General features: G+C 57.5%; 3 protein-coding genes across 9 annotated transcripts in view; 2 read left to right on the forward strand and 1 right to left on the reverse strand.

Annotated features, from left to right (window-relative positions):
- Window positions 1-2,262: 2,262 nt before the first annotated feature.
- On the forward strand, window positions 2,263-11,143 carry NHERF1 (NHERF family PDZ scaffold protein 1). The gene is made up of 6 exons (XM_061376959.1): window positions 2,263-2,715; window positions 7,971-8,132; window positions 8,714-8,867; window positions 9,361-9,401; window positions 9,904-10,002; window positions 10,094-11,143. The coding sequence occupies exons 1-6, from the start codon at window positions 2,323-2,325 to the stop codon at window positions 10,256-10,258; spliced, it is 1,014 nt and encodes a 337-aa protein (XP_061232943.1). The 5' UTR covers window positions 2,263-2,322; the 3' UTR covers window positions 10,259-11,143.
- Window positions 11,144-12,639: 1,496 nt separating this feature from the next.
- Window positions 12,640-16,809, reverse strand: NAT9 (N-acetyltransferase 9 (putative)). The gene is made up of 6 exons (XM_061376933.1): window positions 16,602-16,809; window positions 15,731-15,840; window positions 14,732-14,866; window positions 14,459-14,518; window positions 14,206-14,300; window positions 12,640-14,120 (listed from the first exon to the last, which is right to left on the reverse strand). Exons 1-6 carry the CDS (start codon window positions 16,676-16,678, stop codon window positions 13,974-13,976), a joined length of 624 nt encoding a protein of 207 aa, XP_061232917.1. The 5' UTR covers window positions 16,679-16,809; the 3' UTR covers window positions 12,640-13,973.
- A 764-nt stretch (window positions 16,810-17,573) lies between these two features.
- Window positions 17,574-19,215, forward strand: part of TMEM104 (transmembrane protein 104) — a 41,362-nt gene continuing 39,720 nt past the window's right edge. For 5 of the 7 annotated variants that reach the window (XM_061377237.1, XM_061377242.1, XM_061377238.1 and 2 more), the window contains exons 1-2: window positions 17,574-17,695; window positions 18,804-18,928. In XM_061377237.1, coding sequence (XP_061233221.1) covers window positions 18,884-18,928 — 45 coding nt within the window. In that variant the 5' untranslated portion in view covers window positions 17,574-17,695; window positions 18,804-18,883. Of the gene's footprint in view, window positions 17,696-18,801; window positions 18,929-19,215 lie in introns of those variants that run through there. The other 2 variants (XM_061377239.1, XM_061377245.1) reach the window with 2 other exon arrangements.

Genomic DNA, 19,215 nt, shown 5'->3' on the forward strand with positions numbered 1-19,215 from the left:
TCTGTCCCCGCATCACTGCACATCCCCAGTGCCACGTCAACCCCTCCATCACGCTCCATCACCCCCAGCACTACCCAGGGCAGGGGGTATTTGGTATTTAGATGAAGACCTGAAGCGAAGGGCAGTGGCAGAGGGGACAGCACAGCCGCACGCCAGGCAGTGCCCAGCACATCCATCCCCACCAGTGGTTCCCCTCTCTCTGCCCCCCTGCTGCCCATCTCTTTACTTGCCCCGGTGCCTCCTTTGCTGCTTCCCCGCTCCCGGGTTTCTCTTTGCAAGTTTTCACATTAAAGCCGGGTGTTTCCAAGCTTTGCCTCCTCCTGGGTGTTTTATGGCGTGAGAAATCCCTGCCCCGGCTCTGCACCGTGGGAGGCTCCTGCAGCCAAGCACTGCAGAGCAATGGGGCTGCGGGGCCCCCCCAGAGCAGCCGTGGGGCGGGAGAAGCACCCGCGGTCCCTTCCTCCCCACTGAGGCTTTCATTATACACTTCAGCCAGTCCAAAGGTGAGAGGGGAAGAGCAAACAGGGCCTGTTAAATTAAAACCAACCTCCTCCCCTGCTGTTCTCATGGTGCGGAGTCCAGCATTCCCCAAATAACTCCGTCTTCCCACCAATGGCGTGGCTGCGGCCGCTTGGCTGATGTCTGCAGAAAATGCTGGATGGCTTCAACACAAACAGACGTTGGCTCTTTTCTGCTTTCCCCCCTCCGGCCCAAGCTCCTTTAACGTCACAGGGAGCCACAAAGGCCGTGGTAGGAGGAGGCAGCGCCGGTGCTGCCCGTGCCCTGCCACTCCATGGGCGCTCTGGAGTACCATGGACCCAAAAGCAGCTCCGGCTGTTTCCTGTGCTGCTGCTTTTCCCTCTTATCGTGGTCCCCTGCTTAAAACAGCCCTCTTGGGGCTGAGTTTGGTTTCCTGACTTGGAGCAGCATCCCCAAAGAGCATCCCACTCTGTCCTCACCCATGGTTGTGGAGCTGTGCCCCACACTCCCCCCCTTTCCAAGGGGAGGGCTGTGCAATGGAACCCCTGTCCTGGAGCTGTACTGTGACACTCGTGCCCCGGTTTTCCTCTCCGCAGGCATCTGCTGCCGCTGCCGTGGGATTCCTCTCCGCTGCCTTTCTCAGGGCTGAGCGAATGCTCAGCCAAGTGGAGGAAACAAATGAGCCCACCCTCTGCTCCCAGCCCGGCCCCATGGAGCTGCAGCATGGCCACCCCCAGCACACGGGGGGTGTCTCGCCCGCCGGGGTCCCTGCAGCCGGGCCTTGGTGCAGAGCCGCAGAGGGACGTGTCCTGCGCTGCTGTCACCTCCTTGCTCACCGCCTGCAGCATGGTTAAACGGGATCCCGGGTGTCCTGAGGACCTTTGGCCAGCTTGAACTTCACCCAGGCCTGAAGCCCTGCCGTGAGACACACCAGTGGTACCCCCGTGCCACCCTCCACAGGACAACGCTGGGAGACAGGGGCCAGTTTGAGTCCAGGCTCGCTGCTGCCTTGCTCTGCCCTGGCTCGCTGGAGACACCAGGATCTCACTCTTACAACCCCCCCTGCAGCCATTTCTGCTTCCCAAGCTGCCACAGCGCACATGGGTCCAGGGTAGGGGCAGAGCAATTCCCTCCCAGGGTTTCCTTCACCTCCCTTCCTCGGGACCCGCAGCTCCAAGGCACCGAGTGGGACCCGGTGCTGCTCGGGGGACCGGGGGTTGCTCTCCTGTTTCCGCCGCACAGCGGGTTACCGGTGAGCGCGGCCTCCGGCGCTGCTTTCCCACGCAGTTTCACTTTGGGGTTTTTACTTCACATTTGAAGCACCGAGCACCCTCCAGCCCTCCCCGTCGAACCGGCCTTGGAGAGCCGGGCAAGGGGACAGGAGCTTCGGGCTCCGAGAGGCTGGTGCATGCCACCTCTCCTGGCCGTGCCCCGTCGGGGCTGTTCGCGGTGACCCCGGGGGGAGAAAGAGCCAGCCCACGGACAGGGAGTGTGAGGGGTCAGCGGTGAGAGGAGACTGGCCCGGCTGGCTACCGGGACCCAGCGGAGGTGGCCCCGGGGACTTGCGAAGACCCCGCTGTCGGCGCTAGGACCCTGCGGTCATGACGAGAGATCATAGTAACATCCCCCCACCCTTGTCTAATTTGCATAACCACGCCCCGAAATAGGGTTGACCACGCCTACCGTTTCCTTGTGTGGCTGCCCTCGCCCCGCCCCGCTCTCCTATTGGTGTCCGGTCACCCCTCGCCCCGCCCCTCAGTATAAGATTGGCGGACGGGAGGGGCGGCAGCGCAGAGTGCTCGGTGGGACGGGTCGGGCGGTGGCGGGAGGCTTGGACCCGCCATGAGCAGCAGCGCGGTCCCCGCGGCACGGCTCTGCCGCCTGGAGCGGGGGCCGGACGGGTACGGCTTCCACCTGCACGGCGAGAAGGGCAAGCCGGGTCAGTTCATCCGGCTGGTGGAGCCGGGCTCACCGGCCGAGCGCTCGGGGCTGCGCGCCGGGGACCGGCTGCTGGAGGTGGATGGCGAGAACGTGGAACGGGAGAGCCATCAGCAGGTGGTGGAGCGCATCCGCGCCGCCGCCGGTGCCGTCAGCCTGCTCGTCGTGGACTCAGCGACCGATGAGCAGCAGCTGCAGAAGCACGGCGGGGAGGTCACCGAGCCCTCCGTGAGCGGCGGGCAGGCGGCCCCGGAGCCGGCGGAGCCCGCGGCGAGGGAGCCCAGCAGCGGGCAGAGGGTAAACGGGGGATCGGGGGCAGAGCGCTGGGAAGTTGGAGGGAGATGGGGGGGGGCTCGGGACCGGCCCCGGTTGTCGCCTCGCAGCCGAACGAGCAGGCTTGGTTGGCAGCCGCCGTGTCGGCGCCGGCCTCCCCCGGGCGCCCGGCGTGGTTTCGCTCTCGGTTCTTTCTTTTTCGCTTTGCTCGAAGCGCGGCTCCCCCGGAGCGCCCCGCCCCGGCTCCTTTGGTTTATTGATGCCGTTCCTATGTTAATGCTCCTTACCAGCCGCGCTGGGTGGCGAGCGGGGGCAGACCCGTAACCGAGCAGTGTCCCGGAGCTCTCGGGCCCGTCCTTGCCCTGCAGGGCCGGTAAAACCGGGTGGGAAAAGCAACAGGGAGCCAGGGCAGTGGCGTGTGAGCCCCAGCCCAGGGCTGGGTTAGGGGTGTCTGGCTTTAAGCCGCTCCAAAATACAACAGCAAAAGGCGTACAGGGTGTTTGTGGAGCTGTGGCTGCAGGTATTGGTGGCATCACTCATGCCCTGAGTGTAACCAGTCTCTGCTATGGAGTAATGGCAGAGCCTTTTCCAAGTCGGAAGGGTCTGATCCTGTCGTCGGTCCCCATGTACAGACACCTACTAATGCAGGAATGTTGGCTGCAAGGGGTACGTGGGAGCAGCGATGGCACAAATAAAGTGATGCAGAAAGGTGAGGAATTGAGAAATAGCTGACCTTTCCTGCCCGGAGCCGTTCCTAAGAGACGCTCCCTGCTGCTGCAGACAACACTGCTTTCTGTTTACCCAGCAAAAACATAATGTTTGTTGTTACAACGGAGACATGGATGGGCTTCCCAGGAAGCAGGCTCCTGCTGTGCCTGGAACGTGAGGGGCGTTAAGGGGAGCTCCTATGGTGTGTTATCAACACAATGTGTAAAGGGTTGGTGCTACGGGGCCTTTCCAGCGCTGATGCTGAGCTCCAGGCAGACTTTGGTGCCTCCTGAGCCGGTATCACGCAGGGTTTTGTGGAGAATCATGTGATTTTTATTAGTTGTCTCCTGTTAGACTTTAGCCTCGTGCCAGCTGCCCATTGCCCCAATGGGGCTGATCCACTGCAGGGCAACGGTCTCACCCCTGCCTGGCTGAAGCATTGCCCCAGCATCTCCTCGATGGCCTTGTTCAAGTGGGAACAAACAGATTCTGTCCTCGTCTCTGCCCTGCTTGCCCCCTCGTCCCTCAGGTCTGGCTCCATACAGGGCTCTAGTGCTGCCCCACGCAGGAGGAACGTCCCTGCTGTCTTGTATCATAGTGCCAGAGCTCCCTCGAGGCTTGTGACACCGTCTGTGCTGTGCTTTCTGCTCCCACATCTCTCCATGGGCTGCGGAAAGTAAAAGGGATGCAGTTAATGCAGCTTGGGGCGCTGAGAATGTTCAGTCCCCAAGGGAGACAGAGCCCTGACATGGGGCATGGTGGCTGCCTGCTCGCAGGGGCTGTGCCGGAGCGATGCCAAGGGCATGGGAAGCCCTTTGAGGAAGCTTTGAGGGGGAAGCCCCAGCTGTGGATGCCCCACAGGCTCAGGGGACAGGCTTAGGGCAGTTACTGCAGTGGTTTCCCTTTGCTCAGGAGCAGGAAGTGGGTGCCGTGGGGTGCCATTGCCACACAGCCCCGGATGGTTTCTTAACAGGTATCAGGAAATCTTGTGTCCGGGGCAGGGGTGTAAAAGCGAGCAGGTTTGGAGGCATCGCCTCGGCTGGGTGGGAAGATGCCAGGCGGGATGGCGAGCCAAGCCGGAGCGGGCAGAAAGGGATTTCTCTATGGTGAGCAGGGAACACACTGGTGTGCCTGTTCTCTAGCTGCTGGCAGGCAGCCGGTGCCTGCAGCCCCCATCAGCCCCATCCCAGCCCATTGGGTTAGTGGGATTCCCCTGGGATTGCTGTGGTGGGAAGCAGGAGTTCTGCCTGTGGCAGAGTTCTGTTTGCTTTATTGGGCTGGACTTGCCTTTATTTACTTAAGGAGCCTGGAGACACTGGGAGAGCAGCAGCACCCGTACCCACGGCTGTGCGAGGAGTGAACACATCCCACCTCCAGGCAGGATCCATCCGCTCTCCAAACCCTCCTGGGTCCTGCATAGTTGGATCCCCCCTGGTGCCAGGGGGCTTGGGGACCCCCATGGGTCCCATTGCTGAGCAGGTTTGGGGGCATCCCTCCTCATTCCTATGGGTTTGCAGGTCCCCTGGTGCTGCGGTGGAGGTGATGAGCCCCCCTGTGCACCCCTCCTACAGCAATGAGCTAGTGAGGTGACACTTGCACAGCCCCGCAGCACAGGGACTGTCCCCAGAGCACTGTGACAGCTCCTCCTCCCCTTGCCTGCGTTTCCGGAGGCTTCAACTGCTCACGAGTGTCTTGAGACAGCTTCATGCAAACCACAGGGTGTTATCAGAGCACCGGCTGGGGCTGCACTTACCAGGGCAAGGCTTTAGCTACCAGCCCCAGGCTTCCCTATAGCAAATGCAGTGCTAAACCAGAGCCCTCTCTTCCAGCAGTGCTCATCCCTCCGTGTAAAACCCTCCCAGGGTTGGGTTTTGGAGTATAACAAGGAGCAGTTTCCCCCCCCCCAACACTTCCATTGGGAGCGTTGCACTGGGAATAGCCGGTGTCTAATTAGGAAATGAATTAAATTTCCTCTCGAGGCAGCTGCATGAAAAGCAGCTCCAGTCGAACGGGACGTGACGAGGATGCTGCGAGGAGGCTGCTTTGCATCCCCTTTGTATGGAGCCCCAATGCGTGCGCCAGATTTCAGGACCCGTGTGAATTTGCTGGCCCAGGCATCCTTGGAGCTGTTGTGTTTCTCTTTGGGAACGCTGCTGCTGCCGGGCTTGTTGCTGCTTGTAGGGCTGCAGGGAGTTTCCTGCCGCTTGGGCTTTCAAAAGCTGCCCTGAAGTCGCTGTTGTGGGGCTGGGAGATGGGGAGCGGGTCCTGGCACACACACACAGGGGGTCCCCACATCCCTCGGTGGCCAAAGGTGCTGGGGAGGGATGGTCTGACATGTTCCTGGAGGGAGAAGTACCCAAGTCCTGTTCTAGGGCAGGATGTGATGCTGCTGAGCTCCCCATTCCATATGGACATCTCTATGGGCAGATATCCCTCTCCCACCCATGGGGCACATGAAGGGGTGGCACAGGATGTCAGTGCTGGGGGCTGAGTCTGGCACCCCCCGCTGCCCTCCCCACCGGAGGCTGTAATTGCTTGTAACAGGCTCTGCTGGCTAATCCATGCCCCAGCACCACGCGCTGCTGGTGATGGAGGAGAGGATGCAAAAGCTTATAGAAATTAGGGGCATTTCCGTTTTCCTGCTGTTCAGCTCCCAGCTTTCTCTGTATCCCTTGGGACCCCCCTGGACAGGGAGATTGGGGTTTGAAGGGATGCGGATGCCCTACTGCAGGGTGTTTGTCCCATGGAAGATTGGATGCATTTATAGTTTTCCATTAGGAATGGTGGCTGCCACAGGGTTTCTGCTGGCACAAGGGGTTTGGGAAGGGTGAGGGCAGCCTGGCACGCTGCAATGGAGGAGCTGCCAGCCCCTGGCAGGGGGATGCTGTGGGGACCGGGTCATGGCTCGGCTGGGCTCCGCTAGCACCGGGGTGCTTCTGCCTTCAGCAGCGGCCTGTGAGGGCTTGATCTTCCCTGTCTGCCGTGCCCCCCTGTCCATCCATCCTGCAGGGATCCCCCCAGATCCATGGCTCCAGTGCCTCGGGGAACCTGGGCTGCCAGGGCTTTGTTGGTGTGGATGGGAGCGAAGTCCTCCCTCCTCCTCCTCCTCCTCCTCTCCTGGGAGCGCTGCCAGCGCTGCTTGCCGGGTGCTCCCTTCCTCTTTGTCCCCAGCTATCGGCATGGAGCAGCCCCGTGGTGCTGCCAAGGGCACCGGGAGCAGGGTTGCTCACAGAGCCTGAGCCCCCTTCCCAGGCCCTTCCTCCAGGCTCCTGCTTTTTGGCCTTGATTTGGGTTTTCCCTGTCCCTCAATAGGGATCACAGCCTGGGTGGATGGAGGGTGCAGTTGTAGCAGCCTGGAGGGGGTTTTGTCATGGCATTGGGCTTAGTGGTTGCAAATGCATCACCCTGGACCATGTGGGTGCCAGCACCCCAAGAACCAGGCTTTCCATGAGGGAGCAAAGGGGATTTCATGTACAGGGAATAAAGAGCAGCACAGCATGGGTATGGCAGGGGGAATCCATGCAGTGTGTGTCCCCAGCGATGCTATGGGTACCAAAGGAGAAAAACCACCTCAGAAGAAAGAATAAGTATTCACCATCCCTCCATGGTGAGGAACATTTCAGGCTTGGCTGCTGGGAGAGCCCTAACAAAGCCCTGGAGGTGGTGGCCAAGGCAGGATCAAACCATATTGTATATAATGATGTAGAAGTGGTGCTTGGGTGCTGGTGTTTGTGTTGCCTGGTTCCTCTGATGCTTCCTTGCATCCTGCTCCCAGGTGGGTGAAGGCAGCTTATGGGGATGCTCCTGTTTCTCCCCTCTACTCACAGCATGGAGAACTGTGCTCATGGGGAGCTGGTGCAGGGCTGTGGCTGCCCCAGTTGGGTTCCCTGGCCCTGGGTGCTGGTGGATCCACAGGTCGGGGTGAAACTGGGTGCAGATGAGCTGGGTGTTGTCTCCTGGAGAGGTGAATGTCCCGTCCTCATTGCCCAGATTGTCCCAGCTGATTGCTGCCCCGGTTGAGCTGGTTTCTCTGTTTTGCAATCCCAAAGGGTCCTGCTGGGACTTTGAGGTGCATCAGCATCAAGGCTGCTCTGCCTGCATCCCAGCTGCCTGTCCAAGTCCCATGGTTGCGGGGTGCTCTGGGGTGGTCCCATAGTTGGGTTTGCATCTTGCCAATGGGGTTATGGGGGGGACCTGCATTGGTGGCTGAGACTTCTCCTATAGCAAAAGCTTTCCAGGTAGAGTGGGTGGAGGATGCTCCCCAGCAGCCTGGCCTGTGTTTCCTCTTCCTCCTCCATGAGGTGATTGCAATCCTGATCCCAAAAGGAGGAGTGCTGTCTGGGAGCACTCATAATAACATATTTGTTTAACGTTTCACTGCAATTAGTGTGCCCTGCACGTAATTAAGTAAGTAGAGCTTGGGTTCATAGGGTGTTTGGCACCCTGTGTCCCACCTGGAGGTGTCTGGGTGCAAGTAGCCACAAGGATGTCACCCAAGCAGATACCTGATTGCCCTTGGCTGGTGGGGGGGGTTGTGGGAGCAGCTTTCCCACAGGCTCATCCCATTGCAGGAGGAGCTGCGGCCCCGGTTGTGCCGCATGAAGAAGGGTCCCAATGGCTACGGCTTCAACCTGCACAGCGACAAGAGCCGCCCGGGGCAGTACGTCCGTGCTGTGGACCCCGATTCACCGGCTGAGGCGGCAGGGCTGGCCCCCCAGGACCGCATCATTGAGGTACAGTGGTGGAGATGGGGGGGTTGCTCCATGGCATCCCGGTGCCAGGAGGTGACCCCGGTGACTCACGGCACAGCCGGTCCCCACCCAGGGGTGCAGCGCTGCAGAGGGCTGGGTGCTCATTGAGCACCCCATGGGTGTCCTTGGGGTGGGGCAGGCTGAGGACAAGGTGTGCAGTGGCTCCAAGCGCTGCCACTGGCCATGACCGGGGTGGGGATGGGACCCACAAGGGCAAGAACAAACCCTGCTGCTCACCAGGGTGTGGGGCTGGTGCCTCTCTCGGCATGAAGCTTTAGGGTCACTGGGGTCTGTGGACAAGGGGTTTGTGCCTTGCCCTTGATGCCCATCTCCTGCACCAGCACCAGGTCTATGCCCTGCTCCCTGCCTGCGTGATCCCGTGCTAATCACTCAGAGGAAAATCTGCTTTTAATGAGGTTTTGCTGCCTTCACCGCTAATCCCTGTGAGGCTGCGGGCACCTGTGGGGGCTATGGGGTGGTTGTGACTGGTACCATGACCGGTACCCGTTCCGGAGGGATGGATGTCCTGGGGCTCCAGCAGTGATGTGGTGCTGTGCCCACAGGTGAATGGGGTGTGCATGGAGGGCAAGCAGCACGCTGATGTGGTGGCAGCCATCAAGGCGAGCGGCGATGAGACCCGGCTGCTGGTGGTGGATGTCCTCACCGATGAGTTCTTCAAGAAGTGCAAGGTGGTGCCCTCGGAGGAGCATCTCACAGGTAGGTGAGGGGGGGTTTGTGCCACCTCTTTGTGCTCTGTGTCACCTTGTCACCAAACCCTGGGAGGTGGAGATCCCATCACCCCGGGGACAAACAGGGTCACCCAGCTCTGGGGAAGGCAGGTTTATGGCCCTGGGTTGCACTTTAGCAGGGTTTATGGCTTGGGGAGCAAACAGGCAGCAGCCGCCCTTCGCTCTCCTCCATAGCTTTGGCCCAGCCGTGGTCCCCTCCCTGTTTGTCACAGCGGTACCTGGGAGGACAGCGGGATATCACTGGGCTCTGTGTCAGGGCTGTCATCATGGGGATGTGCCTGGTGCCCAGCAGCATCCCCATGTGCTGTGGGGCTGCCTGTGAGCGTGGGTTAAAAGCTCTGCGACCTGGGCAGTGCTGGGTGAGCTTTGGCCACCTGAAGCCTTTGCCATGCTCTGCAGTCCCTGTTGCGAGGGGCAGAGCAAGCTCATCCTCACCCTGCACCCGTGTCCTTGTCCTGCAGGTCCCTTGCCAGAGCCAGTTGTCAATGGCGATGTAGGGAAGGTAAGAACCTTGCATTGCTTTTCATCCCATCTGTGCCAGTCCCCACGCAGGGACCCTGCCTGGTTAGGTCCCCTCTGCACATGGGTGGGTGATGCCACCATGGACCACAGTGCTCCTGGGCTGCCACTGGGAAGGGAGCCGGTGCCCTGCAGAAAGGGGATTGCTTGTGCTGCTGAGCATCATGGAGGGTTCTGCCTTCCTCCTCCATCCTCATCGCACTGCAGGGCTGGGAGCCCTTGTGCTGCTCCAGGGAAGCAGCATCCAGCCCTGCGCTGCCCTCCTCCTCCTCCTCCCGCTAAAACCAGGGCAATCAGGCCGGGGTTTAATCCTTCCCTGCCCCGGATGGGCAGCACTGGAGGCATTACTGAGCCTGGAGCTCGCCGGGGATTATGCATGGGGAGGGCGGATTTCCCAGCCCCCCGTGTGTGGAACTCAAAGGGGCCATTCCCAAAGCCCAGGGCTGGAGCTGCCCGGCTCACGCTTGCTCCCTGCTCCCTCCCAGGAGAACGGTGCAGAGCCGCGGTCCAGCTCCGTGTCCGAGAGCCCGTCCAGCCCCGGGCCATTGGCCACGTCCCCCAACTCCAGCGATACCCACAGCAAGGTAGGGCTGGGGATGCTGCGGCTGGGAAGTGGGGTCCAGGCTGTTGTAAGGGGCACAATGGGGCTGATGCAACCTCTTGCCGCCCCCCCAGTCTGACGCACAGGAGAGTGACAAGCGCCATTCAGCATCCGGCTCCCTCCTGGACCTCGACATCCCGTTGGCAGTGGCCAAGGAGCGGGCACACCAGAAGCGCACCAGCAAGCGGGCTCCCCAGATGGACTGGAGCAAGAAAAATGAACTGTTCAGCAACCTGTGAGGGTCCTATGGCCCCCCCTGGCCTCGCACCCACCTCTCCTGCATCCCCTCTCCATGCTCCACGGGGTACAGGGATGCTTCCCACACCCTTGGCTGGAGCGATGGGGCTCAGTGGGCATCCTGGCAGTGGGGTCCTGATGGGGGTTTTGGGCTAGAGAGAGGCTGGGGGTGCCCCCTCCTGTGAGCCTATCCCTGGGGTGCTCCTCCAGCCCTGCTCACCCTGGTAGGCACAAGTGGGGATCTGGTGGGGGGGGGAATCAAGGATTTGGGGTGACCTGATACCAAACGCTTCCTGCTGTTCCCTGGTTCTTCCTCCGTCCCAAACAAAGCCTATCTCCATTTGAGTCCCCCCCTGCATTTCCCCTTTAGCTGCAAAACCTGAGGCTTTGAGTGACTTTTAGCATCCCCAACCTGCCCGGCCACTGACCCACAGCAGTTCAGCCCCTGCCTTGGTGAGCTCCGTCCATGATAACCATATCCCTTTGTCCCTCTGGCTGCAGGGAGGGACACGGGTGCCCAGCATGGTGGGGACCCCCCCAGCACCCTGCCCCTGGGGCTGTTTTGGGAGAGGAGAGGGTGTCCAGAGCCAGCACAGCAAGCAATAATCACCTCCCTTGCTCCTGCTCACTCCTGGAGACAGAGCTGATCAGGGTTTGAATCCAACACTGTGTAATTTAAAGGCTTCTCAATAGACTCTTGTTTATTTTTCTCTCCAAAATAAGAGTTTTCCAATCACACTGTTTATTTCTTTTTTTTTTCTTTTTTTAATGTATTTTGTGGAAATTCTTCCTGTGGATGTTTGGTTTCCATGTGTTGCGATCGGGCGTTGTTGTACTGTCAAGCTAAAGAGAAATCCTGGGTACTGGAATAAACCTTCCTGACTTCATGTGTCTGGTTTAAGGCTAAACCCTCCCGCACCCCTAGGCTGTGTGGGGCTCATTGCTGTGCTGCAGGGGCTGGGGAAGAGGCAAGTAATGCTCCCAGGGGTGGGGGTCACTGAGGCTGGTTTGGGGGCCCCATAGCACCCGGTGTGGGGGTCAGACAAGGACTGGTTGGTTGCAGTGTGGGTTAATGCCTTGGGGTGATTAAAGGGCTTTAATCCCCCACCCTGGAGTGTGTGGGGGGGGGTGATGCAAGGCTCTAATCTGTGTCTGCTGGCCTGGCAGTAATGCTGGGGGCAACCAAATCAGCCCTCAGGTGCTCTGGGCAGGGTTTGGGGTAAGCCTGAACCCCCCTGGGTTGAGGAAGGCAGCTGGGATCAGTGGGGAAGAGGGTGTTTGTCCCACGTTGGTGGCTCTATGTCCTGTTTGGGGAGGGGAGCAGAGGAAAGCAGGGCAGAGTGCTGCTCCAACAGGGAGGTGGTGATGGTCCCGTGACTGGAATGGGCTGGGGGCACCATGGTTGATGCAGGACAAGGCAGTGTTACTGTGGTGTGCTGTGGACCCCCAACATCTTTGCCTTCTCTCCTCTGTCCCTCGTTTTGCACTTCAAACACTCATGACAGCTCCTCTGCTGAGCAGACAAGTGGTGGCAGAGATCTGCATGCAGCTCGAATGACAACCAGGTGACAAAGTGCCACTGCATCTGTGAGCCATGTGCAGGCTCTCACTCCCTGGAAGCTGGGGAAGCCCATTTCAACCTGCCTCATCCTCCAAGGTCGTGTGTTCTGTGGCAGTGCTGCTGAGTGAAGGTGAGCCCCTGTTCCCCTCCTTGCCCACCCTCACCCCCTTGGGGACAAGCACAGCATCCTCCTGCCTGGGATGGGGTGCAATGTCATGGCAGCAGCTGCCTGTGTGGGGCAAGACTGGGGGCACCCAGCAAGTCCCATGAGCATCTTCTCCCAGTAGGAGCAGCCTGGGGACCCGGTTGAGCCCCACCAGCACCACCCCCCCATCCTGTATTGGGGACAGACCCAACTTTGTTTGGGGTTGCCAGGAGAAGGCTTTCCCAGAGGCGCCGGTGTTGCTGGGGGACCGGGGATGCCAAGCAGGGCACTCACTGGCTCCAGAGCAACGGGCAGGGCACCAGGAGCCATGGCAGGGCCAGGGAGGGCAGCACAGCTCCACTGTGCCCCCTTCACCCTGCAGGAGAGATGGAATGAAATCATTTCCCCACCTTGGTCACTTTTTAGGGCTGCAAATCCCACCCCAGCTCCATCTGCTGCCAGTCCAACCCTGCTCCTTTGGCAGAGGAATGGAACAGAAGGAGCACAGAGGCAGCAGTTCATCAGGCAGGTTCTGCAAACCTTGTTGTGGGCACACAATGCTTTCCTGCCTGCTGCAAGTGACAACAGCACAAGGATTAGCAGCCCTTGTCATGGTAATCCTATCTGGAAGGAGAGCTGCTCTTCACTTGGTTACACTACAAAGCTTTTGCAACAACTAAATCCACGCTGAATACTTGTTGTTTAAAAGACCATGATACACTGCTCCCACGCTTGGTTTTAATATTAGTCACAGGAAAGATGTGTTTAACTAAAACTGGAGAACTAAATCCCCCAGGCCCTAAAAATACAGGCACAGCAACGCTAAAAATTCCACAGTCTGATAAAAACATCCCTGGGCAAATCTGGAAGCTATTACCTGATACTGTGTAATTGGAACACTTAATTTCGGGCCTAGAATGAGCCATTACGGCTGCTATTCCAGCGGGAAAACACACAGGAGCGTCAGTTATCCGCCTTTCCTTCTGTCTTCTTGCTCTCAGCAAGCTCCCCTGCAGTGGAGGACACGCTGTGCAGGGTAGGAAGGGTTAGGATAAATAACTGCATTAAAAGCTCTGTCCAGGGGGAGTCAGGCAAGTGCCTCCTCTTCAGCCACGGACCTCAGCTACACCACAGAGGAAGCTGGCGAACTGCTTGAAACAGATCTGGGCCCAGCAAGTGGTATTTCCATCCCCATTCATCTTACTGGAGAGCAGCAAACGGAGACTTCAGGCTCAGCAGAGCAAGTCCTGAGGCCCTTGAAGAAGGGGATCTCTATTCCATCTCCTTTCAGTTGTGTTCTCCTCCTTCCTGCTCTCATAACAGCAGCCTGGTCAAACAGTGCAGTACCTCTTCACTGGTGGCCTCCTGCTCCCAGGTCCTGTAGCTGCCAGGCCCCCCTGTTTGCAGGGATTGATCCGGGCATGGCTCTGCTCCAGTCTCAGTTGGCTGATATCAATAGTTTTCATCACATACAACACGTAGGCTTTTCACTTCCAGGAGCCCACAGTGCCCCCCTGCACCCCAGAAAATAGGGTTCAAAGAGTCTCTGCTGTCCTTTACAGCAGCCAAAGCGAGCAGCCTAGCCCCATTGCCTCTCAGATCTTTGTCATCTCTTTAATTCAAGAGAAAACTGACTGAGCCTGCCCGTGTTTAACCAGCAAATCCTGCTCCAAGGGCAGTGGAAAAGGAACAGCAGGTGCTGCTTGCCCAGAAACTGGTGGCACCAGGTATCAGTTGACTGCTGGTGATTTGAGGCTCTGCTGGAACAGTATGTTGAGGTTAGAGTCGTTCCTAGTCAAGCCTGCGAATTAGTGGCTGTTCTCCAGGTCCCGAACTCAGGCAGTAATCCCAGCTGGTTCAGCAAGGTGTAAAGCTGACAAGCTGACAAAGTAGCCAAAGAGACATGAAAACAGTCAAACTCAGCACTGCCTCACTGGTGTCCTCCACACCCAGAGCTCACAACAGCGTCTAGCTCTTCCCTGGAAACAAGGCCAGGGTCTGGATGTGTCCATCAGGTCTCCAGCACCTCAGCTGGCAGCTTCAGTTCAACATAGCCCCTCTCCTCCACATGGTTTGTCTGTTCCAGCAGCCATCGTCTTTCCTGGTCACTGACTTCCAGCCTCAGTGTCACCTCCTGGAAAACGCTGTTCACAGCAACCTGTATCACACAGAGGGAAAGCAACTCAATCCCAGCCTCAGAGCTAACTCTGCTCACCTTCTCTGCATAGAAGAGGGGCTCTTACCTCTTTAAAATGAAGCTTTTTGAACATACAGATGCTGGCTTCGTTCTCCTGGCCAATCTTAGCCTCAAATGCAGTGATGCCCAGGTTTCTCACACCTGCAAGAGAAATCAGACTGTTACCTGCTTGGCTGCAACATCTATGAAAGCACACAACTCCAATTCCTGGGGCAGAGGCAGCCTGTGTCACTGGGGATATGTGCTTCTAGATCACATCCCAACTGTATTCCCATTGCCATGCACTGAGCCACCCTTACCATAGGACATCATCATCAGAGTTGCCTCCTTGCCAAATCCTCTGCCTCGGTAGCTGGGCTCTGAAAGAGACAGCCACAGAAGTCAGCATCCACTTGGGTGAGACAAATCAGCCATGCCACACTGCAGAAGAGACTGGGCCCAGCAAAGGATGCTGCTCAGGAGTGAACAGCCATAGTAATGCAATGAGACTAAAAAGCTTCTGTACACAGCCTCTGTCTGCAGCTGGCTTCAACCACAGCAACAAAGGTCTAAGCTATGAAGCACAACTGGACCTGCAATCATAATTTCAATCTCAGCCAAAGTCGGATCCTCAGGGTCAGTGAGGAAGAGATTCACGTCCCCCACCATGCAGTCCTCATCCGCCTGCCCGGGCCACCGCTCCGTGTCCAGCACAATGAAGGTACATTCTGGGGAAAACAAAACCATAGCAGAGTTTGCAGGGCACAAATTATTGCAGGATGAAATTAAAGGCACGCAATGGACAGAGGAACAACAGATTTCCATGTGTTAACAATGAGGAAGAGCTTATAATTGAGCTTCCCATACCAGTGTGCCTGCTCCCATCCATCCAGATGTACAAAACGTTTTGAAGACCCCTTGTGAGGGTGGTGCAGGCACCAAGATCAGAAACAGCCTGTTTAAAGAGCATGGAAACTTCCAGCCTGAGGTCTCCCTGCCTTGTTTCACTCAGTAGCAAGTTCAGGCAAAGAACTGTTTGGTGCACAAGGGGCTGAGACCTAGTGATTCATCTAGTCTGTATTATTGCTGCTTTAAGTATGGCTTCTAATGCCAGCTAAGACAAATGCTCCACACTGAGGTCTTTGTCAGCCTCACTATTTTCTGGCTCGCTATATTTTTACCAGGCTTTTATGGGCAGTGATTCATTACTTGTAGGAGAGCCAGGGAACCAATTCCAGCACACCTCGAGTGGGTAATTCTAGAGCAGTTCAATTTCTCAAGGAAAAGTACAACTCCTTTCTACCTGTTTTTGATGATCAGACCTGGGGAGCTTTGACTGTGCAGGAGCAGCTCAGCACATAAAGCTGGGGGAAATAAATCACTGTGATCTTTAAAAAACTGCATTAAAAGGACATCAGCAGCCCCAGACATTCTCTACTTCCCTGAGTAAAGACCAGCTATAAACAGAAAAGCAGTTCAAAGCAGGTAGAACCCACTCACCAGGTGCTCTCAGCCCACTGTGGGTCCTTCACAGGACAGAAGGGACCTGCTCCCCACTCCCACCCCCCTTCAGAAGTGTTTAAGGTCCTCACTGTCTGTGTCGTCCCTCCAGCTGCACTGCATCTCATACTCCTGCTCCAGGCTGAGGGGCTCGGAGGCTGTCAGGCGCTGCAGCTCCTCTGACTGCATCCACTCGTGGTACCTGGCAATGGGACCCAAAACCACATCACTGCCTGAGCTACTGCATCACAGTCTGATTTCCATGAGCCCTCTGAGGATCAGACTGCCATAAAGTGGTTCTGGAAACACCAGCCTGGCATTTATGGCAACTTAAAAAGCGTCCACCAGTCTCTCTCCCTTATCTAACACAGGAATTGGTGTTCTTTGTGGAAATGCAGCAAGTTTGGCCATCCTGTGGCTTTGTCTGAAGAGTGACTGATGTCTTTAAAAGTACTGAGCACAGAGTTCCGGCGCATTTCATCCCGACTGAGATTGATAGAGCATCTCCTGGACACTGACAAAAAGACTAATACTGGCATCTCTGTGCTGAGGCTGCAGCTGCCTGGGTCAGCATTGTACAAATTGCCTTCATGCCTGCTCCTAATTTATCAAACATCCACCTGGCTTTACACATTGAAGGTTTGCTCTTCCACTATCATTAGGAAAGACATCAACGAGCAAGAGAACTGTTGGTGGCTCACTCACAGCCAGGCTCTTCCCTTTCCATGGGCACACACATGAAGTCCTCTTTGTCAGCAGACCTGGCAAAGAGCACAGACCTGTTAGGGATGCTGCTGCCAGGCATGAAGGGCAGGACTGATTGGTTTCCTCAGTACTCCTTCTGCTGTGTGTTTCCCAGGGGGAAGAGGGCCGAGCCAGAACCTTTTCTGACCACCATGTGCCCTTTAAAAAGAGCAGTGAGATCAGACTGTGCAACAGCATCAGAGGACACGAGCCACGTACCGGGGCACATGCGCAGACATGTACGGCACCAGGGTTGCCCTCTTTCCTTGCAGCACCGTGTTCTGGTTAATCTTCATGGCCTCTGCAGTCAGCACCCGCTCCGTGTCTCCAGCAAGGCCAAGGGATGGCTCAGGAGTCCCTGGAGCCCTTCGGGATGCAGCAGTGGTCACTTTCCCTGTGTGCAGCTCACACCAATGCCCTCACACAGAGACCAACGGCATCCCCCTGCTCCCCCCACCCAGGGCAGGGCTCCATCGGTGCCCTCAGAGGCACCACGGTGGCTGGGGTCTGCCCTGATGGAGGCCACTTAACACTTCGTATTTAACACAGCACTTCAGCAAGGGGCTGGGGGGAGATCGGAGCTAAGGGGACATTGGGGCTGAGGGGAAATCGGGGCTGATAGGACACTAGGGCTGAGAGGGATCGGGGCTAAGGGAAGATTGGGGCTAAGGGGACATCGGGGATGAGGGGAGATCGGGGCTAATGGGAGATTGGGGCTGGGGGGAGATCGGAGATGAGGGGACATCGGGGCTGATAGGACACTGGGGCCGAGAGGGATCGGGGATGCAGGGAGATCGAGGCTAAGGGGAGATTGGGCTGGGGGGAGATCGGGGCTGGGGGGAGATCGGAGCTAAGGGGACATCGGGGCTGATAGGACACTGGGGTTGAGAGGGATCGGGGCTAAGGGGAGATCGGGGCTAAGGGGACATCGGGGCTAAGGGGAGATCGGGGCTAAGGGGAGATCGGGGCTAAGGGGAGACTGGGGCTGGGGGGAGATCTGGGCTTAGGGGGCATCGGGGCTGATAGGCCACTGGCGCCGAGAGGGATCGGGGCTAAGGGGACATCGGGGCTGAAGGGAGATCGGGGCTGAGGGGAAGCAGAGCCCGCCGGTGAGGCCCCACGCGGAGGCCATGTCTACCTTGCCCCGTCGCCCTTCCGCAAGCGCAGAACCGGAGCGGCGCTGTCATCATGGCCCCGCCCCGCCGACGGTCACGTGTGCGGAAGGCTCCCTCTCCACGCCCTACACCCCCCGCCGTGCTTGGCGCATGCTCCATGGGCGCCCCGCGATGTGCAGCCGGGGGTCGCGGTGTGAGGTGAGGGGTGCGGAGGGGCATGGCCGGGGTCCCGGTCCCGGTCCCGGTCCCGGTCCCGGTCCCGGTCCCGGTCCCGCGATGGGAGGTGTCTCGGTGTTGTATGAGGGTCTGTGGGAGCTTCCCCGGGGAAGGTGGGAAGCGGCAGGGCTGGGGGGCTCTGGAAGCCTTGGCAGGGCCCCTCCGGGCTGGGGTGGGTGCCCGGCAGGAGCACGCTTATCCCGGAGGTGGATGCTGGCGTGGCCGTGGTGTCACTGCCTTGTGGCGGGTTGCTGAGCTCGGCTTCGGTGACTTGAGGGCGGGTTTGGGATAGATGAAGGTATTTGGCCTCTCCCCCTGAGGGCCGGCCGGGTTGTGACCGCTGTGAGTGATGCTGGTGGGCTGCTGGCTTCTGGGGGTGTATTTGTACATGGGCCCGTGCTTATACAGCTCACGGGCTGTTTGGTCCCTTTAGCTTGTGAAGCTGTGCTGATGATTTGCCCCAGTTGGCATGACAGGGTAGAAACATATGCAGAAGTATAAGGAGTTTGATAAAACTCTTCTATGGCTAATTATTGACCCTGAAACCTTTCAGAAGGCTCAGGGCCTCACTTCCCCTTGTAGTTTTATTAACACAACGTGAAGTTCCCTAAGTACTTCTGCTCTGGAGACCTTGGTGTGTGTAACAAAACATCTTGGGGTGTTTTTCATAGGTCTGTTTATTTTTCTCCTTGAGATTATAAAGGAGACTGTGGGCTGGTTTTCCTGCTTTGATTTGCAGGAGACACCTGCTATTATGAGTAGTAGCTGCATGAGAAGCAGCGGTGTGAGCTCATCCTCAAGGCAGGCATTCTTCCTCTTGAGGTTTTAGTGTCTGAAACGGCCCCTCTGGCTGTTTGGGGAAGGAAAAGTTTGGTCATCACATGCTGTGGAAGGGCAGGGCTTTTTGGTTCCTTTTAAACTAGTTTAACAAGTAGGAGAGCTTTTTGTGCTGACCCGAGTGGGCTGCATGCAGAGCACAAAGTCCTGCTGAAGCCCTATTTTGTTCAAACATCACAAGATTGGTGGGCAAAAGCTGACTTGTGAGTTCTTCCCGTGACAAAGCTAACACAATTTCATGATGTTTCCTAAGGTTAAAGGCAATAGAAGTTGAAAACACCCTCCTGAGAACACCCTCCTCTCTCTGCTCCAAGCTTCCCCACTGCGGTCAGCATGGCTGGCAGCATCACGGATACAGGAGAGCTTTACTCTCCCTATGTAAGTATGGCTCAGTGTGGGTTTGCTCACAAGTGTTTTCCAGATCCTCTTCTCTCAACGTTGTATTTTCATTTCCTACCTCCCCATGGGCATAACCTCAATGTTTCAAGAGATGGTGGAGGCTAAAGCGTAATTAAAATTGCTTACAGGTCATCCTTTATATAAGGGAATAATGTCTGCTTAAGGTGTAGTTTTAAAAGTAAAAGAGCTTCATATCCCATACTAGCTCTTGCATCCTTCTACTGACTTCCATTATGTTTTCCCTAGCCCAAATTGTGCCGTGAAGC

Source organism: Neopsephotus bourkii, unplaced genomic scaffold (genome assembly GCF_033783945.1).
Source record: "Neopsephotus bourkii isolate Nb327-2 ecotype Australia unplaced genomic scaffold, CSIRO-AGI_Nbou_v1 NB_1749, whole genome shotgun sequence".
Taxonomy (NCBI): domain Eukaryota; kingdom Metazoa; phylum Chordata; class Aves; order Psittaciformes; family Psittacidae; genus Neopsephotus; species Neopsephotus bourkii.

What these genes read in the sequence shown, in the direction of transcription:
- NHERF1 (XM_061376959.1), top strand. Translation starts at nt 2,323, where the DNA reads ATGAGCAGCAGCGCGGTCCCCGCGGCACGGCTCTGCCGCCTGGAGCGG. An exon ending in CTCGGAGGAGCATCTCACAG is followed by an intron (nt 8,868 to 9,360) that starts GTAGGTGAGGGG and finishes CTTGTCCTGCAG; the next exon opens with GTCCCTTGCCAGAGCCAGTT. An exon ending in CCAGCGATACCCACAGCAAG is followed by an intron (nt 10,003 to 10,093) that starts GTAGGGCTGGGG and finishes CCGCCCCCCCAG; the next exon opens with TCTGACGCACAGGAGAGTGA.
- NAT9 (XM_061376933.1), bottom strand. Translation starts at nt 16,678, where the DNA reads ATGAAGATTAACCAGAACACGGTGCTGCAAGGAAAGAGGGCAACCCTG. An exon ending in ATGTCTGCGCATGTGCCCCG is followed by an intron (nt 15,841 to 16,601) that starts GTACGTGGCTCG and finishes TCCCATTGCCAG; the next exon opens with GTACCACGAGTGGATGCAGT. An exon ending in TCTGATGATGATGTCCTATG is followed by an intron (nt 14,301 to 14,458) that starts GTAAGGGTGGCT and finishes TTTCTCTTGCAG; the next exon opens with GTGTGAGAAACCTGGGCATC.